At 46.9% G+C, this 18,100-nt stretch overlaps 1 protein-coding gene across 1 annotated transcript in view; it reads right to left on the reverse strand.

Annotated features, from left to right (window-relative positions):
- Window positions 1-18,100, reverse strand: part of Tiam2 (TIAM Rac1 associated GEF 2) — a 121,712-nt gene that overhangs the window by 56,919 nt on the left and 46,693 nt on the right. The window contains exons 10-14 of the mRNA XM_032894768.1: window positions 10,008-10,166; window positions 8,514-8,618; window positions 8,019-8,097; window positions 5,932-6,024; window positions 4,972-5,235 (exon numbers count right to left, since the gene is read on the reverse strand). Of these exons, the coding sequence (XP_032750659.1) occupies window positions 4,972-5,235; window positions 5,932-6,024; window positions 8,019-8,097; window positions 8,514-8,618; window positions 10,008-10,166 (700 nt within the window). The remainder of the gene's footprint in view (window positions 1-4,971; window positions 5,236-5,931; window positions 6,025-8,018; window positions 8,098-8,513; window positions 8,619-10,007; window positions 10,167-18,100) is intronic.

Consider the following 18,100-nt stretch of genomic DNA (forward strand, 5'->3'; position numbering starts at 1 on the left):
AACAGGAAGTAATTTGGCTTGGCACAGTGGAGCTGGCTCCAGCATGGTGAACACATACGTTCCCAAAATCAAGCCACCCTGAAGAACAAACTTATAAGGCAGAGGTGAGTTCAAGGCCAACCTGGTCTACATAGTGAACTCCAGGATAGTCAGAGCTATATAATGAAGCCCTTTCACCTTACACACACACACACACACACACACACACACACACACAGAGAGAGAGAGAGAGAGAGAGAGACAGAGAGAGACAGAGAGAGAGAGAGAGAGAGAGAGACAGAGACAGAGAGAGAGGCAGAGAGAGAGAGAGAGAGAGAGAGAGAGAGAGAGAGAGAGAGAGAGAGAGAGATCTACATGGTTTTTTGGTAACTTAAAACTCTCCACCACTCAGACACCAACTCAAAACAAGTGATTCAAAAGGGGTTCAAGGGCTGCACAAACACCTCTGACTGTAGCTCCCGTTTGTGTCTGGAAAGTACTGGTTGTAAGCCCGAGTAGCAGGAACACTGACCTATTTCCCTCCTGCTAAATGAACCTCTGGCCCTCACAAGGCTGTAGTAACAGCTGCGGGTACGGAGAAAACATTAATGCCACAGGGAGTCTGGTGTTTACATAAAAACTTCGTTCACAAACTCTACACCCTGAGGAGACTTTCTAAAAGCTGCTGAGGTGGCTCAAAAGCCAGCAAACAGTGGGAAATGGAATTCCATGCATAAATCACAAATGCAGCATTTAACAGGGTCTGAGCACAAACAGCTTGGGTACGCCCAGCTCCTTCAATGGTGGCCCTGTTGGGTCAAAAATAACACTGGTCTCTTTGGGAAACTCCAGTGATAAAATTAATTCTCTCTGTTAAAAAGTCTCTACTAGTATTTCCACTCAAGTCGAATATAACCTGTGGACATTTCCTCTCCCTGGTATAACTGGATAACTATTACAGACATTCAAATGTGTAAGGCAGAAGTCAAACAGCCATTCATGTCTTAGGAGTCAAAAGCACTCCATTCTAACACCATGGTCCTGTGGCTTCTGCTATGGGACCCAGAGTCATGAAAGTAAGGTGACACTTGGGAGTCTCTTCTCGGCATCCTACATTAACAGGATCAGTGTGCCCTGGGCAGGTCAAAGGAGCAAGGAAGGAGTGTTAACAATTATCAGTGGTTTCCAGAGCATTTTGTAGGATGATCGTGTTGGGTCGGGGCTCAATCCTTAATTGAAGGACAGACACTGCCCAAGATATCAGCTGTATGTGACAAGAACATGACATCTCACTGGATCCTCAGAACCTTGGCTCAGGAGTTCCCCAGAAGAGAATCCCACTCATAGGAGGCCCTCCTCCTCTAGTCCTGAGATGGAGTGGATCAGTCACAGGCCTGCTCCTGTCTGCAGGGGACACTCTCACACCAGAACCCAGGAGTTTGTCTACTTTAAGCTCAGGAGTTGAGTCTGAGACTCATTTCACTAAACGTTCTAATTGTCAAGGACTCTCAAATACGAGTATGATGCCTCTTTGGGAATAGCAGTCTACGACACCTCCTGGCTTCTTTGTGGCCCTCCTCACCCCCTGCTGTAACCGCATTTCTTCCAGTCAGACACACAACAATTTCTGTTGTGACTGGAGGCAAATCGAGAGACCTGTGTAGATGTCTGGATGTTCAACTAAACCCAGAAGTAGACCAGAGCCAGATGCAGCCCTTCCCAGGGCCTTGCCCTTTAACCCCCAGCAGGGATGTCTGTATCCATTCCCTAAGAGGGTCAAATACCCACCCGACAACCGCAGGCAACCGCAGGCAGCTTTCGTCCTGCTCCACATGGGATCCATCCAAGTCCCCTCCCCCCCTTTTTTTCCCCTTTTCTTTTTTTCGGAGCTGGGGACCGAACCCAGGGCCTTGTGCTTGCTAGGCAAGCACCCTACCACTGAGCTAAGTCCCCAACCCCCCAAGTCCCCTTTTTAAAAGGTCCGTCCTATCCTTCAGAAGCATCAGTAGGTGGAGACACAGGCTTTGTGAAATGGGTTGGGGCTTTCCTTCCCTCCCTCCCTCCTTTCCAAGTACACAGCGCCTTCTGGCAATGTCCATGGGTGGGGACATGTATGATTAAACACACTGGTGACCACTCCTAAGGACAGCCCAAAGCCCTATTAAAACCCCTTCTCCAGAGCTATTTAAATGTTTATTTGCATAAATTTTAATTTTATAATAAGAGGACAGGATTATTTCTATTTCACAGTAACAGTAAATCAAAGGTCACTGTGGTTGGTGTTGTTTATTTTGAAGCAGCGTCTTACGTATCCCACTCTGACCTGGAATTCAATTTCTTGCCTCAGCCTTCCATGCATTTAGGTACCAGGTGGTGAAAGACACTGTACCTGGCTTTTAAACAAAGGAAGTTAATTAAAGAGGAAGCTGGGGCCAACAAGGAAGGGGAGCTAGGTCACCAGCTTAGAATCCTCGCCATACCAGAGCTGGGGACATCATGAAAGTTCTCACAGAGGCAGAGTTTGAGCAGAGGACTACCCACCAGAAGCTATTGGGAAAGTGACCCCATGAGCAGGAAAAAGAGCAGACAGCCCACCAGTGGTGTGCGAAATGATTATGTGTGCACTTACGACCTATTTCTGGGGCCACCTGAATTCTGTGAAGGCATCTCAGAATGGTGTCTGTAAGGGACTGGGAAGGGAGCTAGCATCCTCCGCGACCCAACCTCACGGCCTAATCCTCAAATCAAGATCTGACTCAGAACCTGTGTGACAGTCACACACCCATAGCACAAGCTACTCTTGTAAGCAAGACATTGTATCCAAATGAGAAACGTGGTCTGTCTTTTCTTTCAGTTTCTTACCCATTCACCACAGACTTTATTCCTACATTTAACCTTCAAGTTTCCGAGAGCACTCGGTTCTCTTCAGGCAGTACAATGCTTCAAAAAGAAAAAAGAAAGCACTTTTGCAAAGTGTATGGGAAAGCAATCCATCTCGACATACAGGCTCGTGACCACAAGCTGGGATTTGGTCTTTCGCTATGTATCATAAAGCTAAATGCTGGCTCCTGAGGCCTGGTGGTCCCAAGGAACAAGAGAATCTACAGGAAGACCCAAGTAATGCTACGTAACCTTGCCCCGCCCCCGTTATCCCTGATTGGTGAATAAAGATGCCTACAGCCTATAGTTGGGAAGATGAGAGATAGGCGGGGTTTTGGTTCCTGGGGTTGGAGGCAGAGACCATGAGGAGGAAAGGGAAGGAGGTGGGAAGGGGAAAAGACACTGTTGGGCAGTTGAGTCATAAAAAACACGGCCACGAGGGCTGGCCAACTGGAGTTAAGAGCAGCCCCAATGAAACATGGCCACGTTATAACTTGGGGTTATTGATAGAGAAGCAGAGACCAGTAGCATAGATATCTGCCCAGCTCTAGTGCATTAAAGGCTTATTATAAATATAAAAGTTGTGTCTTTTATGCAGGAATTGAATGATCGAAGGTGAGGTAGTAACCCCCAACTGAGATTAAATACCTACAGCATCGCCATGGACCACAACATGATGCACCCTAGACCTGGGGCCTAGGAGCCTGTACTCCAGCTGAGAGGGGCTAAATCTCAGCACGCTCTAGCTTAGCTGAGGAGGAAGGCCCGCGCAGGGCGGTGCCAGGAGACGTCTGCATTGACAACATGGCGGCAGATGAGTTTCCCACCCTCACAGCTCTGAGTTCTCCGTGCACACAGACACAGGATGCCCTCTGGATGACAGCATGAATCTAACACTGTGAAAATGACGGACACGCACAAAGGTAAATCTCATCTTTTGGTCATTCACTCCCTGGATTGGAAAGACATTACCGGCTGCAGTACTGCTTAGCGTGACAAAATGCAGAGGAATAACAGGTAGGGAATATCCCTCGAGGACAATCAATCCAACAATGGGTACATGACACGGGCCACCCGGGCTTAGAATAGCAGCCTAGGGTCAGGTGAATGAAGGTCCCAGTGTCACCAATCATTCGTGACTCCATCCTAATTTCCGTTCCAGGACACCCACTCTTCCCACGCCAACAGTCAAACCTCATGATATATTAAATGGGAATAAAGTCCCAGAAAGGAGGAGGAAACCCCAGCTACCTTACTGGATCACAAACCTTACAATCTGGTGTGTAATTAACAGACAGCTTTATCATTAGATCCATCACAGTGATCACGCTCACAAGTTTCACATTCATTTTGGGTCGGCACAGGGATATTTTTCTTACAAATCCATTAGGAGTGCAGGACAGTGTTCTCAGGATCAAGATCCATCTTATCTATGTTCCCAGGGAGCCTAACAGGGACTTCTCCATGGTCACAGAGGGAAGTGACAGGGACTCAGCTCGAGCCTCTGATTCAAATACAACAGCCAAGAGAGGTAGAAACCTAAGTTCAGCAAACCTGCCTTCATGTGACTCCTCAGACAGCTAATTCACTTGGAAGAAACTATACTGCACTCTTCAGCTGCAAGCCTTCACAGGGTTTCAAAATCAGCCCATGAACTACATTCAGAGTTCGCTGCTTCTTAAAGACCAGTCCTCCTGACAGCCAAAAACCATAGCATCCAGGACCCAAGCAGAACACTGCAAAATGTATTCACCTTAGACCCCACCAACTAAAAACAAAGTCTTCCAATGTTGGCTAATGCTTGCAATTGATTATAGGCAACAGCAATACTGGACACTGTGAATGGCTTTCAAAGAGCCTGTGTTTTCTTAAAGACTAGTTTGTGTCGAAAGATAGTTATTTTCATTTTTCTGGAAGGTTCTCTAATTGCTGAAATCCATGGGCTCTTGATAAATCTATCCCGGTTGGCATCTGTGCTCTTGTCTCAGTAAGTGAGAAAACATTCACTGTACCACAGTAGCTCGTACAAGCTGGGCTTGCCATCAAAGCTGCAGCCTAACAACATGGACGAACGTACCAAGAGGTCAAGGCCGACACGGAACACAGCCTTACCGTTTGTGGAGGTTTTTTTAAAGTTATCCAGGAATTCCTCCAGCAGTTGGCACTGGTTGGGAGAGGGCGGCAGACTTTTCTGGTCCCTGGAGAACAGGTCACTGTCTGACCAGGAAGTACACAGGGTTGCTCTTGCGTCCGCAGGCCGGGCGACTAGAGTGAGTCCAACGCTCTTCTCAGAAAACAAAGCCTCCATCTGCTTGAGGTCAAGGTCAGACACTGCTTCCCCATTTAAGCTCCTGATTTCGTTGCCCTTTCTCAGTCCTGAGAGCAAAGAAAGGGAAAAACAGGAAGAAAGTGGGGAGAGATTATGGAGATGAATTTTAAGATGAAAGCAGGCTGCAAATGCTGACCAGGTGGAAAACGTAGCATTATGTAAGGTTTAAATGAAAGCCCAGCTCCAATTTGGTGTCAAGCAGATTGTTTTGAATGTGACACAATTTGGGGAACTGCTAATCAGCTGTTTTCTCTGAGTCTCTCTGTTTCACAGTTCTTTCCCTCCCTTTATCTGGACATCTATATGAATACTCCTCTCTCTCTCTCTCTCTCTCACACACACACACACACACACACCTGTATGAATACTCTCTTACCACACATACATACACATATCTGTATGAATATAACCTTTTACACACACCTGTATGAATACTTTCTTTATACACATATACATATATCTGTATGAATATTCTCTTTATATATACACATAATGCACACACACGCACACTCACATGCACACACACACACACACACACACACACACACACACACATGCACACACATGCACATGTGTATTTTCAGGTCAATTCTTTCTCAAAAGCTCCCAGAGAAACCATCATCCAACAAAACCGCAAGCAACCCCATGAAGCAGAGCCTGCTGCAGTTAGAAACTCGGAGTGTGCAGACACAATGAGGCAGAGCATCCCACAGTTACAAACCCAGACACGGCACTGCACAGACCTCCTCCGTATGCCAGGCTGTCAGGGAGAACATCGCTGATAAATATCCGGCTAAGATGCTGGTGCTCGTCCACCTGGGCTGTGACTGCAAACCCTGGGGGAGAAAATAACACCAGTGTGAGTTCACCTCCCTTCGTCTCTCCAGCCCCGACAGGGTGTGTCCATGAACATCCATGCTTGCAAATGCAAGCATGCTGAAAAAGTAAGTTTCAACTGTTTTGAAAGTAGCATCATTCAGCAAGCGTAGGGGAAAAAGGAATCCACCGGACCAGGGAGTTTAGACACAGGAGTGTGCGACGTTACTCAACAGTTGCAACTGTACACATTCACAGCAGCCAAACACTGGGACACAGTGTGGTGCACACGGACGGTAGAGCGTTACTCAGCCTTAGAAAAAAAAGCTGGCACACCCTGTAATGGGATGAGTGCATGACATTAATGCTAAGTGAACTAAACTGGCACAAAAAGGCGAATATCGAAGGGTTCTGGAATTTGTCAGGACAAAGGGTATAATGCGTGCTTGACAGAGAGCTGGGGAAGGGGCGTAAGCCAGCATCGCATGGATAGCAAAGAGAAAGAGAGCTGGGAAGGGATGGTAAGGGTGACTCACGGACGGCCATGAAGCTCCCTGCTGCCACAGACTAAGGGTGTGGATAATTTACTTCTGTCTCACCACAGTTAAAATGATGCTTGATTTTTTTAAGTCAAGGCTAAAAGATACTCTGACTGGAGCAGAGCGAGGTGTTTTAAGACGGTTAAAGGCAGGGCTCCTAGATGCAGCGTGTGCTGCAAGGGCATTAGGGTCAGAGTTCAAATCCCTGGAATCCATGTGAAAAGCAGAGCCCTAGTCTATGAGCAGTCCTACAGGAGACCGAGGGGAGATGTTGTCTTCCCCCATGTCTTCTCTAAGCCTTAAGCAGTACCCGGCCAACCATGACAAAAAAATCCTACATGCATTCCCTCGGATGGCAAGAAGACTTGCTCTTGGCCGCTGTGGAACCAGTTTACAGCTGACCAACCCCAACCTGCAGTGGACAGAGGGATTCTCACTTAAACTAAGTGTTTGGGAGGCTGAGGCAGGAGGATCACTACGAGCTTTGAGGATATCCTGGGATCCCAGGCCAGTGTGGACTACAACAAAGTAAGACTCTACCTCAAAGTAAACTAACAACCCTGACCATGTGATCCACAAAAGGGTCCAGAAAACAAAATCTTAACACACCACAGTTTGAGCATATTATCAACTTGAAATGTTCTGAAGCAAATATCCCTGTTGTGCCAATGTCTGTGACGTGACCAAAACAGCCTGGTTACTGACTTCTAGTGGGAAGGGCAGTCAAAGTCTGCAGTCCACTGTGAGACATGAGCAAAGTCTACAAAGACCATGGAGCAGAGATTCGAGAAAGACCGAGGGAAATAAGCGCTAAACGCCAATGATGGCCTGTAACCGTTACATTCAGATCAGAGGGAGATAAAGCCGAAAGATCAGGCTTATTCCAGTTAGACTGTCCACGTGGTCTTAAAGGGCGGGTAAGATTCCTAGCCCGGGAGAAAGGTCTGGGAGGACAGCATTCCAGGTTGGTAAGACTTTAGCCATAAAGAAAGCAGTCTCATGGGGCTGGAGAGATGGCTCCAAGGTTAAGATCACTGGCTGCCCTCCAGATAGCACGTGGTCTGTTCCTACCATGCAAGTTGGGCAGCTCACAACAGCTTGTAACTCCGGCCCAAGATGACCAGATGCCCTCTTCTGGCCTCCTTGGGTACTGCACAAGTGGCATGTGTATACACACACACACACACACACACACACACACACACACACACACAAAGACTCAGAGGAGCCTTGTGCGGCTCCTGGGTGAACCAGTACTACCAGGTACAGTTAACTTAGTGTTAGCACTGTCCCCAGTGGGTCACATGCTTTACCAGCTCTTCCACTATTCCCTGAGATTGCCTTGTCCTCTCTCCCAGCATTGACACATAACCAGCCCATCCTCCTAAAATAAATAATAATGAAAAGGAGAAAAAGGGACCCAGGGCAAGGTGAGCATCGTCTCCTGGGGACAGGAGAGGACTCCTGACACTCACCAAAGTCAGTCATGTCCCCCGTCTTGGTTAGCTGCACGTCATACACACTGAGTGGGAAGACTTCAATTTCATCATAAACCTAAGAAAGAGGGAATCAGGGGGTTAACACTACACAACCTTGCAGGATTATGTCAACACACTTTTTCACAGGAAAAGTACAATACTGTTCACACATGAGGGTTGTTTACAAATCAAATGCCAAACTTGAACAGTTTGCCCCCAAATTACAGTTCCCCAAAATTAAGAGGCCCTGCGGAGGCCTAGGGAAAGAGCTGGGCTGGTGGCGTGCTGACTTAGCATGTGTGGTCCTGGTCTGACCCCCAGCATCACACGACTGGCTGTGGTGGTGTACACTTGTATCCCAAACACGGAGGCAGGAGGACCAGACTCTCAAGATCGGCCTCAGGCACACCGAGTTCGAGGCCAGCCGAAGCTCTGTGAGGTTGGGCATGGGTGTGGTTGGACAGTCCCTCCTGACCTCGGGCGTCCACTTGCCTGCTCCTGCATGTACTCATACAACGCGGGCACACACCACTCCACACTTTCGTCCACCACCTTTCGGAGCTGAAGACCATAGCGAGTGGGTTCCAAGTGCCTCATCTGCAAAGGAAACAACTGGTTACTCGAAGTCTAACTGCTCTGTCCTAAGACCAGCAGCACTCCGGACAGAGGCGCACGACAGACCACTAGCAAAATCCCAGAAAGCAACCGCATATAATTTGTGCAGTCTAAAACTATGGAAAACTGGAATTTAAATGTACAAACAAGAAAAGGAAGGGTCAAAATTCATTGTTAAGGTCTCCTCTAAATGACTTCGCCACAAAGTATAAGGTTCACTGCTGGGAAGTGATACATTTTATCACATGACCCATACCTCCCTTCAGACCGCTAGCAAATTTTCTTCAAAATTTCATATTTTTTTCAAAGTTTTTTCAAAGGAAAATGTTTAAGCTAAATCCCCAACCCCTGGATATATTTTAATCCCCACCCTCCGTGTGTGTGTGTGTGTGTGTATGTGTGGGTATGTATGTGTTTATGTGTATGCATGTGTATATATGTGTGTATGTATATGTATATATGTCTGTATATATATGTGTGTATGTGTATATATGTATAGGTGCATGTGCATATGTGTATATGGATGTGTATATGTGCAAGTGCATATGTGTATATATGTGTGTATATGTGTGTGTGTGTGTGTGTGTCTCCTTCTCTTTCCCTCACTTGCATCTTTTCTTTCTTCCCTGCACTTTTAACAAAAAAGTGTTTATCTCAGGCCTGTGCTCCAAACAGGATTTAGCTGACCTTCTGCCTCCAACACCTTTTAGCACCCAGAAAGCTTATTACTGTTTCTAATCACCTACACAGATCAACATTGAGGCTTGTCTGAATAAAAGGCTTACATACTGGGCTTGGGTGATACAGTTACGTTTATAAGGATAATTATATATACAAATGTAGGGGACACTAAAGCTTCAAGGCCAAGTACAAAAGTGAGTTAAAGTACTCTACTCGTGTCTACTGTGAAAGTCAGCAGACTATCCCAGTGTACCTGACTCTTTCAGCTCTACTCTGCCACCTGGTGGTCAGAAAGTGCTAGGCATGCTGGCACTGAATGGGTTTATCCTATGTTTCCTCTTCAGACTGGAAATCAAGTCCAGTCGAAAGAATGATGAAGTATAACTCAGGAGTGGCCGTAGAGCAACTGTGAGTGTTGAGGAGTTATGGGCTTAATGCACACCACACTACCCCATCTCTGTAACGTGGACAGCAGCAGGTGTCAGAATGACGAGATGCAGATTCAAAGCACACACCTTAACTCAGGGTCCTCATGGAAGCATGGGGTCATGACCTGAGGACACGCCCTTCTGAAGGGCGAGAGTTAACATAGCTAGAAAATGTTAGCATGTTCCCCGTGTAGAAACTGAGTGCAGAGGAATGCAGCCCTCTCTACTCAGAAGTATGGATTTCTATGGCAAAATTGATCACCTTGCACGCCAAAGCCAGAACATCTTCCACCCTGTGCTCTGGCTTGATGATCACAGTGACTCCTTCGTTATCCTGGAAGTGGACATAAGTCTGTACTTCCCACGTGCTGTCGCGGAGAGCGCTGTCTGCTGAGGAGCCATACAGATGCAGGTCATGGACCTGTGCGCGGTGAGAAAATGTAGACAGGGTGGATAAGCAAAAGCAGAAACCACAGGAGGAAAATGGTCCCTTAATGCAAGCAGTTAGTACTGTAAGTTTTGCACATGTCCCACACTGGGCCCTCACACCACTCAGGGGCAGATCTGCTAGTCCTTGGCTCTGCAGATGGAGCTGAAGCCCAGGAAGAGAGACTCCTTCTACTCTCAGTCTCACTGATGGAGTCCTAACGGAGAAGGGCCACTGGGAAATGTATATCCAGTCCTTAGTCCCTCTCTGACTTCCAAAGGGTCTCATCCACAACTGGCCTCTGACTGTCTGTGCCCTAGCTCAGCACTAAACTCAACTCTCCATAAGTGTGATTCTCTTTTCTCCCGTTTAAACTTTTAGAATCTAACTCCTTTCGCTATCTTTCTGCTAGGTCAGACACGGCCACTCTGTCGGAAATCATCCCCACCTTCAGGAGCTTTTCCCCAAAACACTTCCCTAAATATCACCATCAAAGCCAGTCACTTCGTGTTAACTTACTCATACTAAGCAACTCAAACATTTCCTCGAGTTAGATCCTTGCCGGAACACCATGGTGCACCTAATTCTAAAGCTGCCATATTAACCAGACAGTAGTAGCCCAGGGCGGGGGTGGTGGTGTTTAATTCAGATAGATGTGTTTGTGTATCGCCTTAATCCCAGCAGAGAGACATAGGGAGATCTCTGAGTTTGAAGCCAGATCTCATTTTGGGTCTCAACTACAAAGAAAGTTCTAGGCCAGCCAGGGCTACATAGTGAGATCCTGTCTCAAAACAAGCAAACAAAATTCAACTTGCTCAGGCTCAGTTAACAAGATGCCCTTTCATGAGAGAAGGAGCCCACCCACACACACGAAGATGTCTTATAGGCCGGAAAGCGCGACTCGTAGATTCAGTGCTGTCATGGTGCTACGAACAACTCGAACCTCAAAGCAAACACTCTGACAGGTCACCTCACCGTCGACTCCATGCATCTCTTTAAACACAAAGTAAACTGCGCCAAGCCAAACTTGATGTAATAAAGACATTCCGCAGAACAGGCCTGGGCAGCAAAGGGGAAGGACCCATCTCTCCATGTCTTTGGAAACGTGAAGCTCGGCTCTGAAGTGGCAGAACTGGGTCTGCAACGGATCTGTCAGGGTCAGCACATTTTCCTAGAAAGATGTTCACAGCCAGAACCAACATCCCCTCACAGGAGAAGAAAGGAGGAGACGTGGCAGATGCCCTAAGTATAGGGCAGGCTGGGATAGTCTCTCCTAAGGGGGTCTGTCACATGAGTAAAGGCTTCCTTTCTCTGGCTCCTTTCTCCTGGGCACTTCTGTCACTTTGACAGTGGTTCTATCCAGCACCAGGTCAGAGTGGGTGCTGGCCTAATTAAGCTGCTTAAGGCTCCACTCTTACTGCATTATTGAAAAATCAAACGGGAGGGCCAGCAGAGGTCACTGTGGAGTAAGGAACATCAAAAGGAAGGCCACAGAAAGGACCAACAGAAACCATATCATAGCAACTCCCTACTGTCCTTCAAGAGGACGAGCTGGGCAGGGGCTCAGGAAATTCAAATCCATGCCATGCTGTGGCTTCCCACCCTTTCTCATCCCTGGCTGTCTATCAGAGGGAGATTTCTTCACACAAAACAAACTCCTACCCTGCTACCGATTTACTTACAGCCACTCTCAGGTAGGCACCAGCATTGCCCTCCACTTACCGGGTGAGAAAAATGGGGTGCAGAAGTTCTGAGAAACGTTAAGTGTACGTAGCTATCCTTATGGTACAGAAGGGCTCTGACTCCCGAAGTCTGGCTGTGAGTCAGGTCTCTGCACCTTCACATCACCCAAGTGACGGCAGCCAATTAACTTTTCCCCACAATGAACATGACTTGATGGTCCAGATTCCTTTCCCAATTCTACCCCACAAACCATGCCCTCGTTGAACAAACTGTCTCCTCTGTCACTTTGTGCCCCCTGGATCTAGTGTTGGAGTCAGCAGTTAGGGGAACCACCATCCCAAGTACCTGACAGAGCAGAATTCAACTCACACAGGGCCAGCTCTGGGTCCCCCATATCAAGTGGGCGAGAGAAAAGAGTGAGGTGTTTGTTTCCCCGTCACGGTCTCCTCCAGCCCTTAACACAGTGTCTCAAACCCAGAATACACCTGGGTATGGAGGCGATAGATGCTATCACACTCGGCAAAGGTGAAAGGTCAAGGCTCCCCATTTGCACCTGGTTCAGCTTTGCTTTTCCAGCGTCAGCTTCTTCCTAGTCCCAACTTTCAGACAGACTAATTGCCAGATTGTTCAAAGAAGACAAGGCTTGAAGAAGAGAGACGTGTGAAAGTATCAGAGGGGTAGAAGAAAGGAAGACAGACACGATCCTGTTATGCTGAGTGCGACTGTGAACCTGCACGGAAGAGCCTTCACCTCCTCCCTCTCCACTGTTTACAGAAGATGCCTACCCAAACCAGGGCCACCAGTGACTCAGAGCCTAAGTGACCTCCTACGATGGCAAATTAGATGTGCTTTTGCTGTACCATGCAAGCATGCATGCATGTATGCATGCACACATGTATGCGTGCACACACGTGCACACACGTATTCAATACATTCGATGAAGTCAGCGAAGTGGGGTGGATTAATTAGAGCGGGGTGTGTGTGTGTGTGTGTGTGTGTGTGTGTGTGTGTGTGTGTGTGTACTTGATGAATGCAGATCTTCTAAGTTATTCTAAGCTTTGCCCTTTGGAGAGAGAGCTACTGTGATGTCCTCATTCAGCATCATTAAGCTGAAGCCATTAGCACGTCAGTTAGAGTTAGGTGAAATGTTCTCCTATGTCCTTTTCATAAAAGAAAAAAAAAATCCCCAAACTAAACACACACACACACACACACACACACACACACACACACACACAAATGAAATATCTAGAAAATTCCTTCACACACACCCTTCTCAAAGGTACTTGCACAGGACCCCAATGGAGGAGTTAGGGGAAGGACTGAAGGAGCTGAAGGGGTTTGCAACCCATAGGAAGAACAACAAGATCAACTAACTAGAGCCCCTAGAGCTCCCAGGGACTAAACCACCAACCAAAGAGTACACATGGAGGGACCTACAGCTCCAGCTGCATATGTAGCAGAGGATGGCCTTGGGCATCCGTGGGCAGAGAGGCCCTTGGTCCTGTGAAGGCTCAATGCCCCAGTGTAGGGAATGCTAGGGTGGGGAGGCCGGAGAGGGTGGGTGAGTGGGAGGGTGAGAATCCCCACAGAAGCAGGGGGAAGGGAGAATGACATAGGAAGTTTGCAGAGAAGAAACTAGGAAAGGGGATAACATTTGAAATATAAATAAATAAAATATCCAATAAAAAATAAAAATAAAAGGACTCGTCCAAGGGTCCACAGTTGGCTCCAACAAGTGTTGCGTAGCCCGAATCACCCTTTCCCACTCTAACCTGCCTCCCTCCAGCCAAAAAACCATTTCCAAAGCCCTGCTCAAAGTTCTCAGTTCCTGAAGAGTAGAAAGAAAAGAAGCAAGAAGGGTCCGGGTCAAATCTCTTGTCTTGCTACCCGCAGGCAGCCTGGTAACCTACTGTCTCAACACCTCCGTCCCCTTAGAGGTGGCCACCACCAATACCAGCTTCACAAGTCACCCCACAAGGAATGGCATTCGGGAAGCGTCCTGAAAACCTTCTCCAGTCAGCTTGGACAGAGTCTGAGCACCATGCCTGCGTGAACACCACAGTTCAGTGACAGCCTACTGTCCAGAGCTGCGGGAGAATTATTCCTTGTTCCAAAACCCTGGGGAACCTGGGGTGGGGTGTAGTGCTGTCTCCTCACAGCCCAACTCCTGCTGGCCATCTAGGAACTGGGAGCACCAATGAACTCCAGCCCCAGCCACAACATTCTACCTTAGCAATGCAAATCAAGCAATAGGGCAACTTCTACACTAGTGAATCATCATCACCACCATCATCACCATCACCACCACCACCATCACCACCACCATCATCACCACCACCACCATCATCACCACCATCATCACCATCATCATCACCACCACCACCATCACTACCACCACCATCATCATCACCACCATCATCATCACCCCAATGGTCCCAAAACCACATGTCCAATTACTTGCTCAGTATGTCACAGAGAGAGAGAGAGAGAGAGAGAGAGAGAGAGAGAGAGAGAGAGAGAGAGAGAGAGAGAGAGAGAGAGGTGTAACCCTGGGCATTCTCACAGCAGATGCTTTTGGGTAGAATGGCTTATAATTACTGCCTGGATCACTGCGGGGACATGAGTAGCAAAATCACAGTGTCTGTCAAAAAGCGTGGCCCACACCACCCCCGTCGCTGATAAAAGGAGAGTCTATTAGCAAGTGAGATGAGGGGACCGCACAAAAGAAATGATCTGCTCAGGCTTTTCTTGACAGCTCATGTCATGGAGGATGTAGTGTTTACTTCCTTCTTGGGCAGATGCCCAGACACCAGTGGTTAGAAAGGAATAACAAAGACCTGACTGGTCAGCTCTGTGTATGGAGAGAGACAAACACAAATACGGTCTATAGACGCATATGTGCATGTGCTGCGGAAGGTTCCAGACTAGCATTCTATTTAAACACACTGTGCCGCGGTCAACAGTTGGTTGTTTCATTCACATTTTCCATTTGCGAAACCAACACCAGGGTGCCCACCACTCCCACACCCCCCAGTCTGTAGCTAGTAACTAATGTGACAATGCTTCATTCACTCGCTGCCACAGAAAGTCAGGACACCCCAGACACCCCAGACAGTTTTACAGGAGCAGAGGCCGGGGCCAGGGGCGGCCAGGGCTGCTGTGGCTTTCTGGGGCAGCTGCCACCCTAACTCAGTGGGGGATTTGTTGACACATCTCCATAACAAACACCTCCCTGCCAAACACTGTCTGAGCCGCTTTATTACTCATCAAGGAGGCTCTGAAAAGCTCTCATTTGGGGCTAGCCAAGGTGTCCTTTAAAAAATGCTCCAAGAAGGCTGGCTTTTCTCCAGGGCTAACAGACTTCCAATTAGGGTGACTCACTGCGAGACCCCTACAGGATGTACCAATTATGGTGGGCTATTTAAAAAGGGGTTCAGCTCCTCCCTCACAACGGCCTTTCTGTGTGACTCCAACACGCATAATATACTTACTGTACAAAAACAGATGGTTTGTGTGCTACAAATATGCTCTGTGATTAGCACAAGACAACCAGTGAATGATAATTGTTATTATTCAACCAGCCACGAGCAGAATTTTCAGCCAAAGGGTATTTAAAAAAAAAAAAAAAGTCCTCTTTTACTTTAAGCTGCAGTTCGATTTGAACCTGGACAGAGAGATGTACCATTAAAGCAGCCAACAGAGACGGAAAGTCTCCTGTATCCCTACACAGGGTTTCATCCTTAAATGGAGAAACAGGCTGGAGAGAAGCCTGGAGAGAAGCCTTTGACAGCTTTGGTGGAACCTGGGGATTCAACTAGAATGTGTGGAAACCCGAACCTGCTTTAACTAAGCACTGACCTTCATCACCAATGATCATTTTAGCAAAATTTCCTCTCACAGTCTGCTGTGAGTCTTAATAATACTTCGATGAGCTCACTCCTTAAACTTTTAAAATAAGAACTTTCTCTGTTACATAATGTTTAAAGAGAGGCAATCTTAAAACGCTGAGCTTTTATCATAGACCAACACTTCTCAGCCATTAAAGGACTATAGCTAATACAAATTATTAACTAATAAACATTGAGTATCCTAATGCTGACATGAGCTGTGCGCTTAGAATACACAGGAACACTTAGGCTCATGAAAAGTTCTTCAAAACAACACACACACACACACACACACACACACGCAGTCACACACACACATTCATGCACACATACACATACACTCTCACATTCACATACTCATACACTCACACACACTCACACACACAATCATACAAATACACAGCTACACACACTCACACTTGCATACACACTCATATATACACACACATACACTCTCACGCTTACACACATTCACTCACATTCATACACACACTCACATGCACACATTCACATGCGTATACTCAGATGCTCATACACACTCACACACACACACTAACTCACGCACACTCACATACACACACTCATATATACACATACACTCTCACATTTATACACGCATTCACTGTTTCACACATTCTCTCACATACTCTCTCACACCCTCACACACACTCACACATACTCTCACACTCTAACACACATACTCATATACTCACACACACATACACTCACATGCTCTCACACTCACACACTCACATGTACACACACACACACTCACATATACACACACACACACATGTCACTCAATAGGATGAGGTGGGTCACAGTAAGAATATAGGAAATCTTGGTGACAATTCAACTACAGGATTATGTAAGCTCTCCAACAACGGTATGATCTGACAGAGGTTTTAAATCAGTTCTGCAAGTACACAGAGGCCATGGGGCAGGAAACGGACAGCATTCCTTATAAAACAGTGCTTACTCAGATAGCATCCTTTATAGAAAAGAAAAATTGGATGCAGCGTCTCTATCTACCCGTGGCTTGTGAACTTTTGCAAAAAGAGCACAAAACAGGAGATTCCTGGTTCAGGCCACCCCATCCCACAACCTGCTCTTGGCAACCCTGGTCCTGGGAGGTTGCAGGTGACAAAGCATAATTCCATAGACTCTCCAACTCATTCACACTCATCCTACAAGCAGCAGGGCACCTGAGGGCTGAGCTGCCGTGCAGGAAGAACACACTAAAGAGACTGTACCCAGCTTCACAAGGCGGCAGAACACAAAGATGTGTGTACTGAGTATTTTATATCACCAGAGAGTATCCCACTCGCTCCCAAAGTCAGCGTCTAACTTGTTTTTTTTCCAAACTATACTTCCAGCTTATCAAATTATTTCCATTAATGTGTTGGGTAGTTTTGGCCAAGGTGGAGTAGGTTTGTCCATGCTGATCATTGTCAGGCTTCCTTGTTTTAATTTTTTTTTTTTTTAATTTATGTTGGTGTGAGAGAGTGTGTATGTGTGTGTGCCATTTGTATGCAGGTGCCCACGGAGATCAGGAGAGAGCGTCAGGGTCTCCTGGCAGTTGTGAGCCGCCGTGTGGGTGCTGGGAACCAAACTCAGACCCACTGTAGGAGCAGCAAACTCTCATAAGTGTTGAACCATCTCTTCAGCCTGTTGAACCATATTATCAGTGCTTTAAAATTATTTTATTATTGTGTATCTGCGAAGCATACATGTGCCTGGTGCCCTCAGAGGCCAGAAGAGAACATCAAATTCTCTTGGAATTAGAATTACAGGGGGTTGTTAGCCACCATCTGGTATGAGAAAATGAACTTGGAACCTGTTGAAGAATGGTAGATATTCTTAACTTCTGAACTCCCTCTCTCCAGTCCCACTACTGACCTTTTACCTTTGATGAGTATCTCAGATGTCTGTTAGAAATAAAATTAAAGATAAAGCTATCTGGAGAAACTGTCTAATAATAGGAACTACAGCTTTGCGTGAAAGACAGGAATTTGGAAAAAAGCACAAAATGTAACTATGAGCTTAGCCAAGTAGTGCACCCACTCCTGACCACACTCCTGATCTCAGAAACAGAAGCGACCCTAGAGACCAGAGAAGAACATTGCTCAACCCCACCGAGGATGCCTAGAGAAGCATCTGTGTGAAGGCCTTGGAGGTCATGGAGGAAGCTGTAACTTGATATTCACTGATATTCCAAGGAGGGTCAGGAACTGCTGAGGAACAGGTAAGTCTACAACCAAGATGCAGCTCTGGGGAGGTACTAATTTTAAGGTGGTAATGTCATAAGTTTAAAAGCCTCCAAAACTCTTAGCGTTCAGGGAACACCTCTTAACT

Source organism: Rattus rattus, chromosome 2 (assembly GCF_011064425.1).
Source record: "Rattus rattus isolate New Zealand chromosome 2, Rrattus_CSIRO_v1, whole genome shotgun sequence".
Classification (NCBI taxonomy): Eukaryota; Metazoa; Chordata; class Mammalia; order Rodentia; family Muridae; genus Rattus; species Rattus rattus.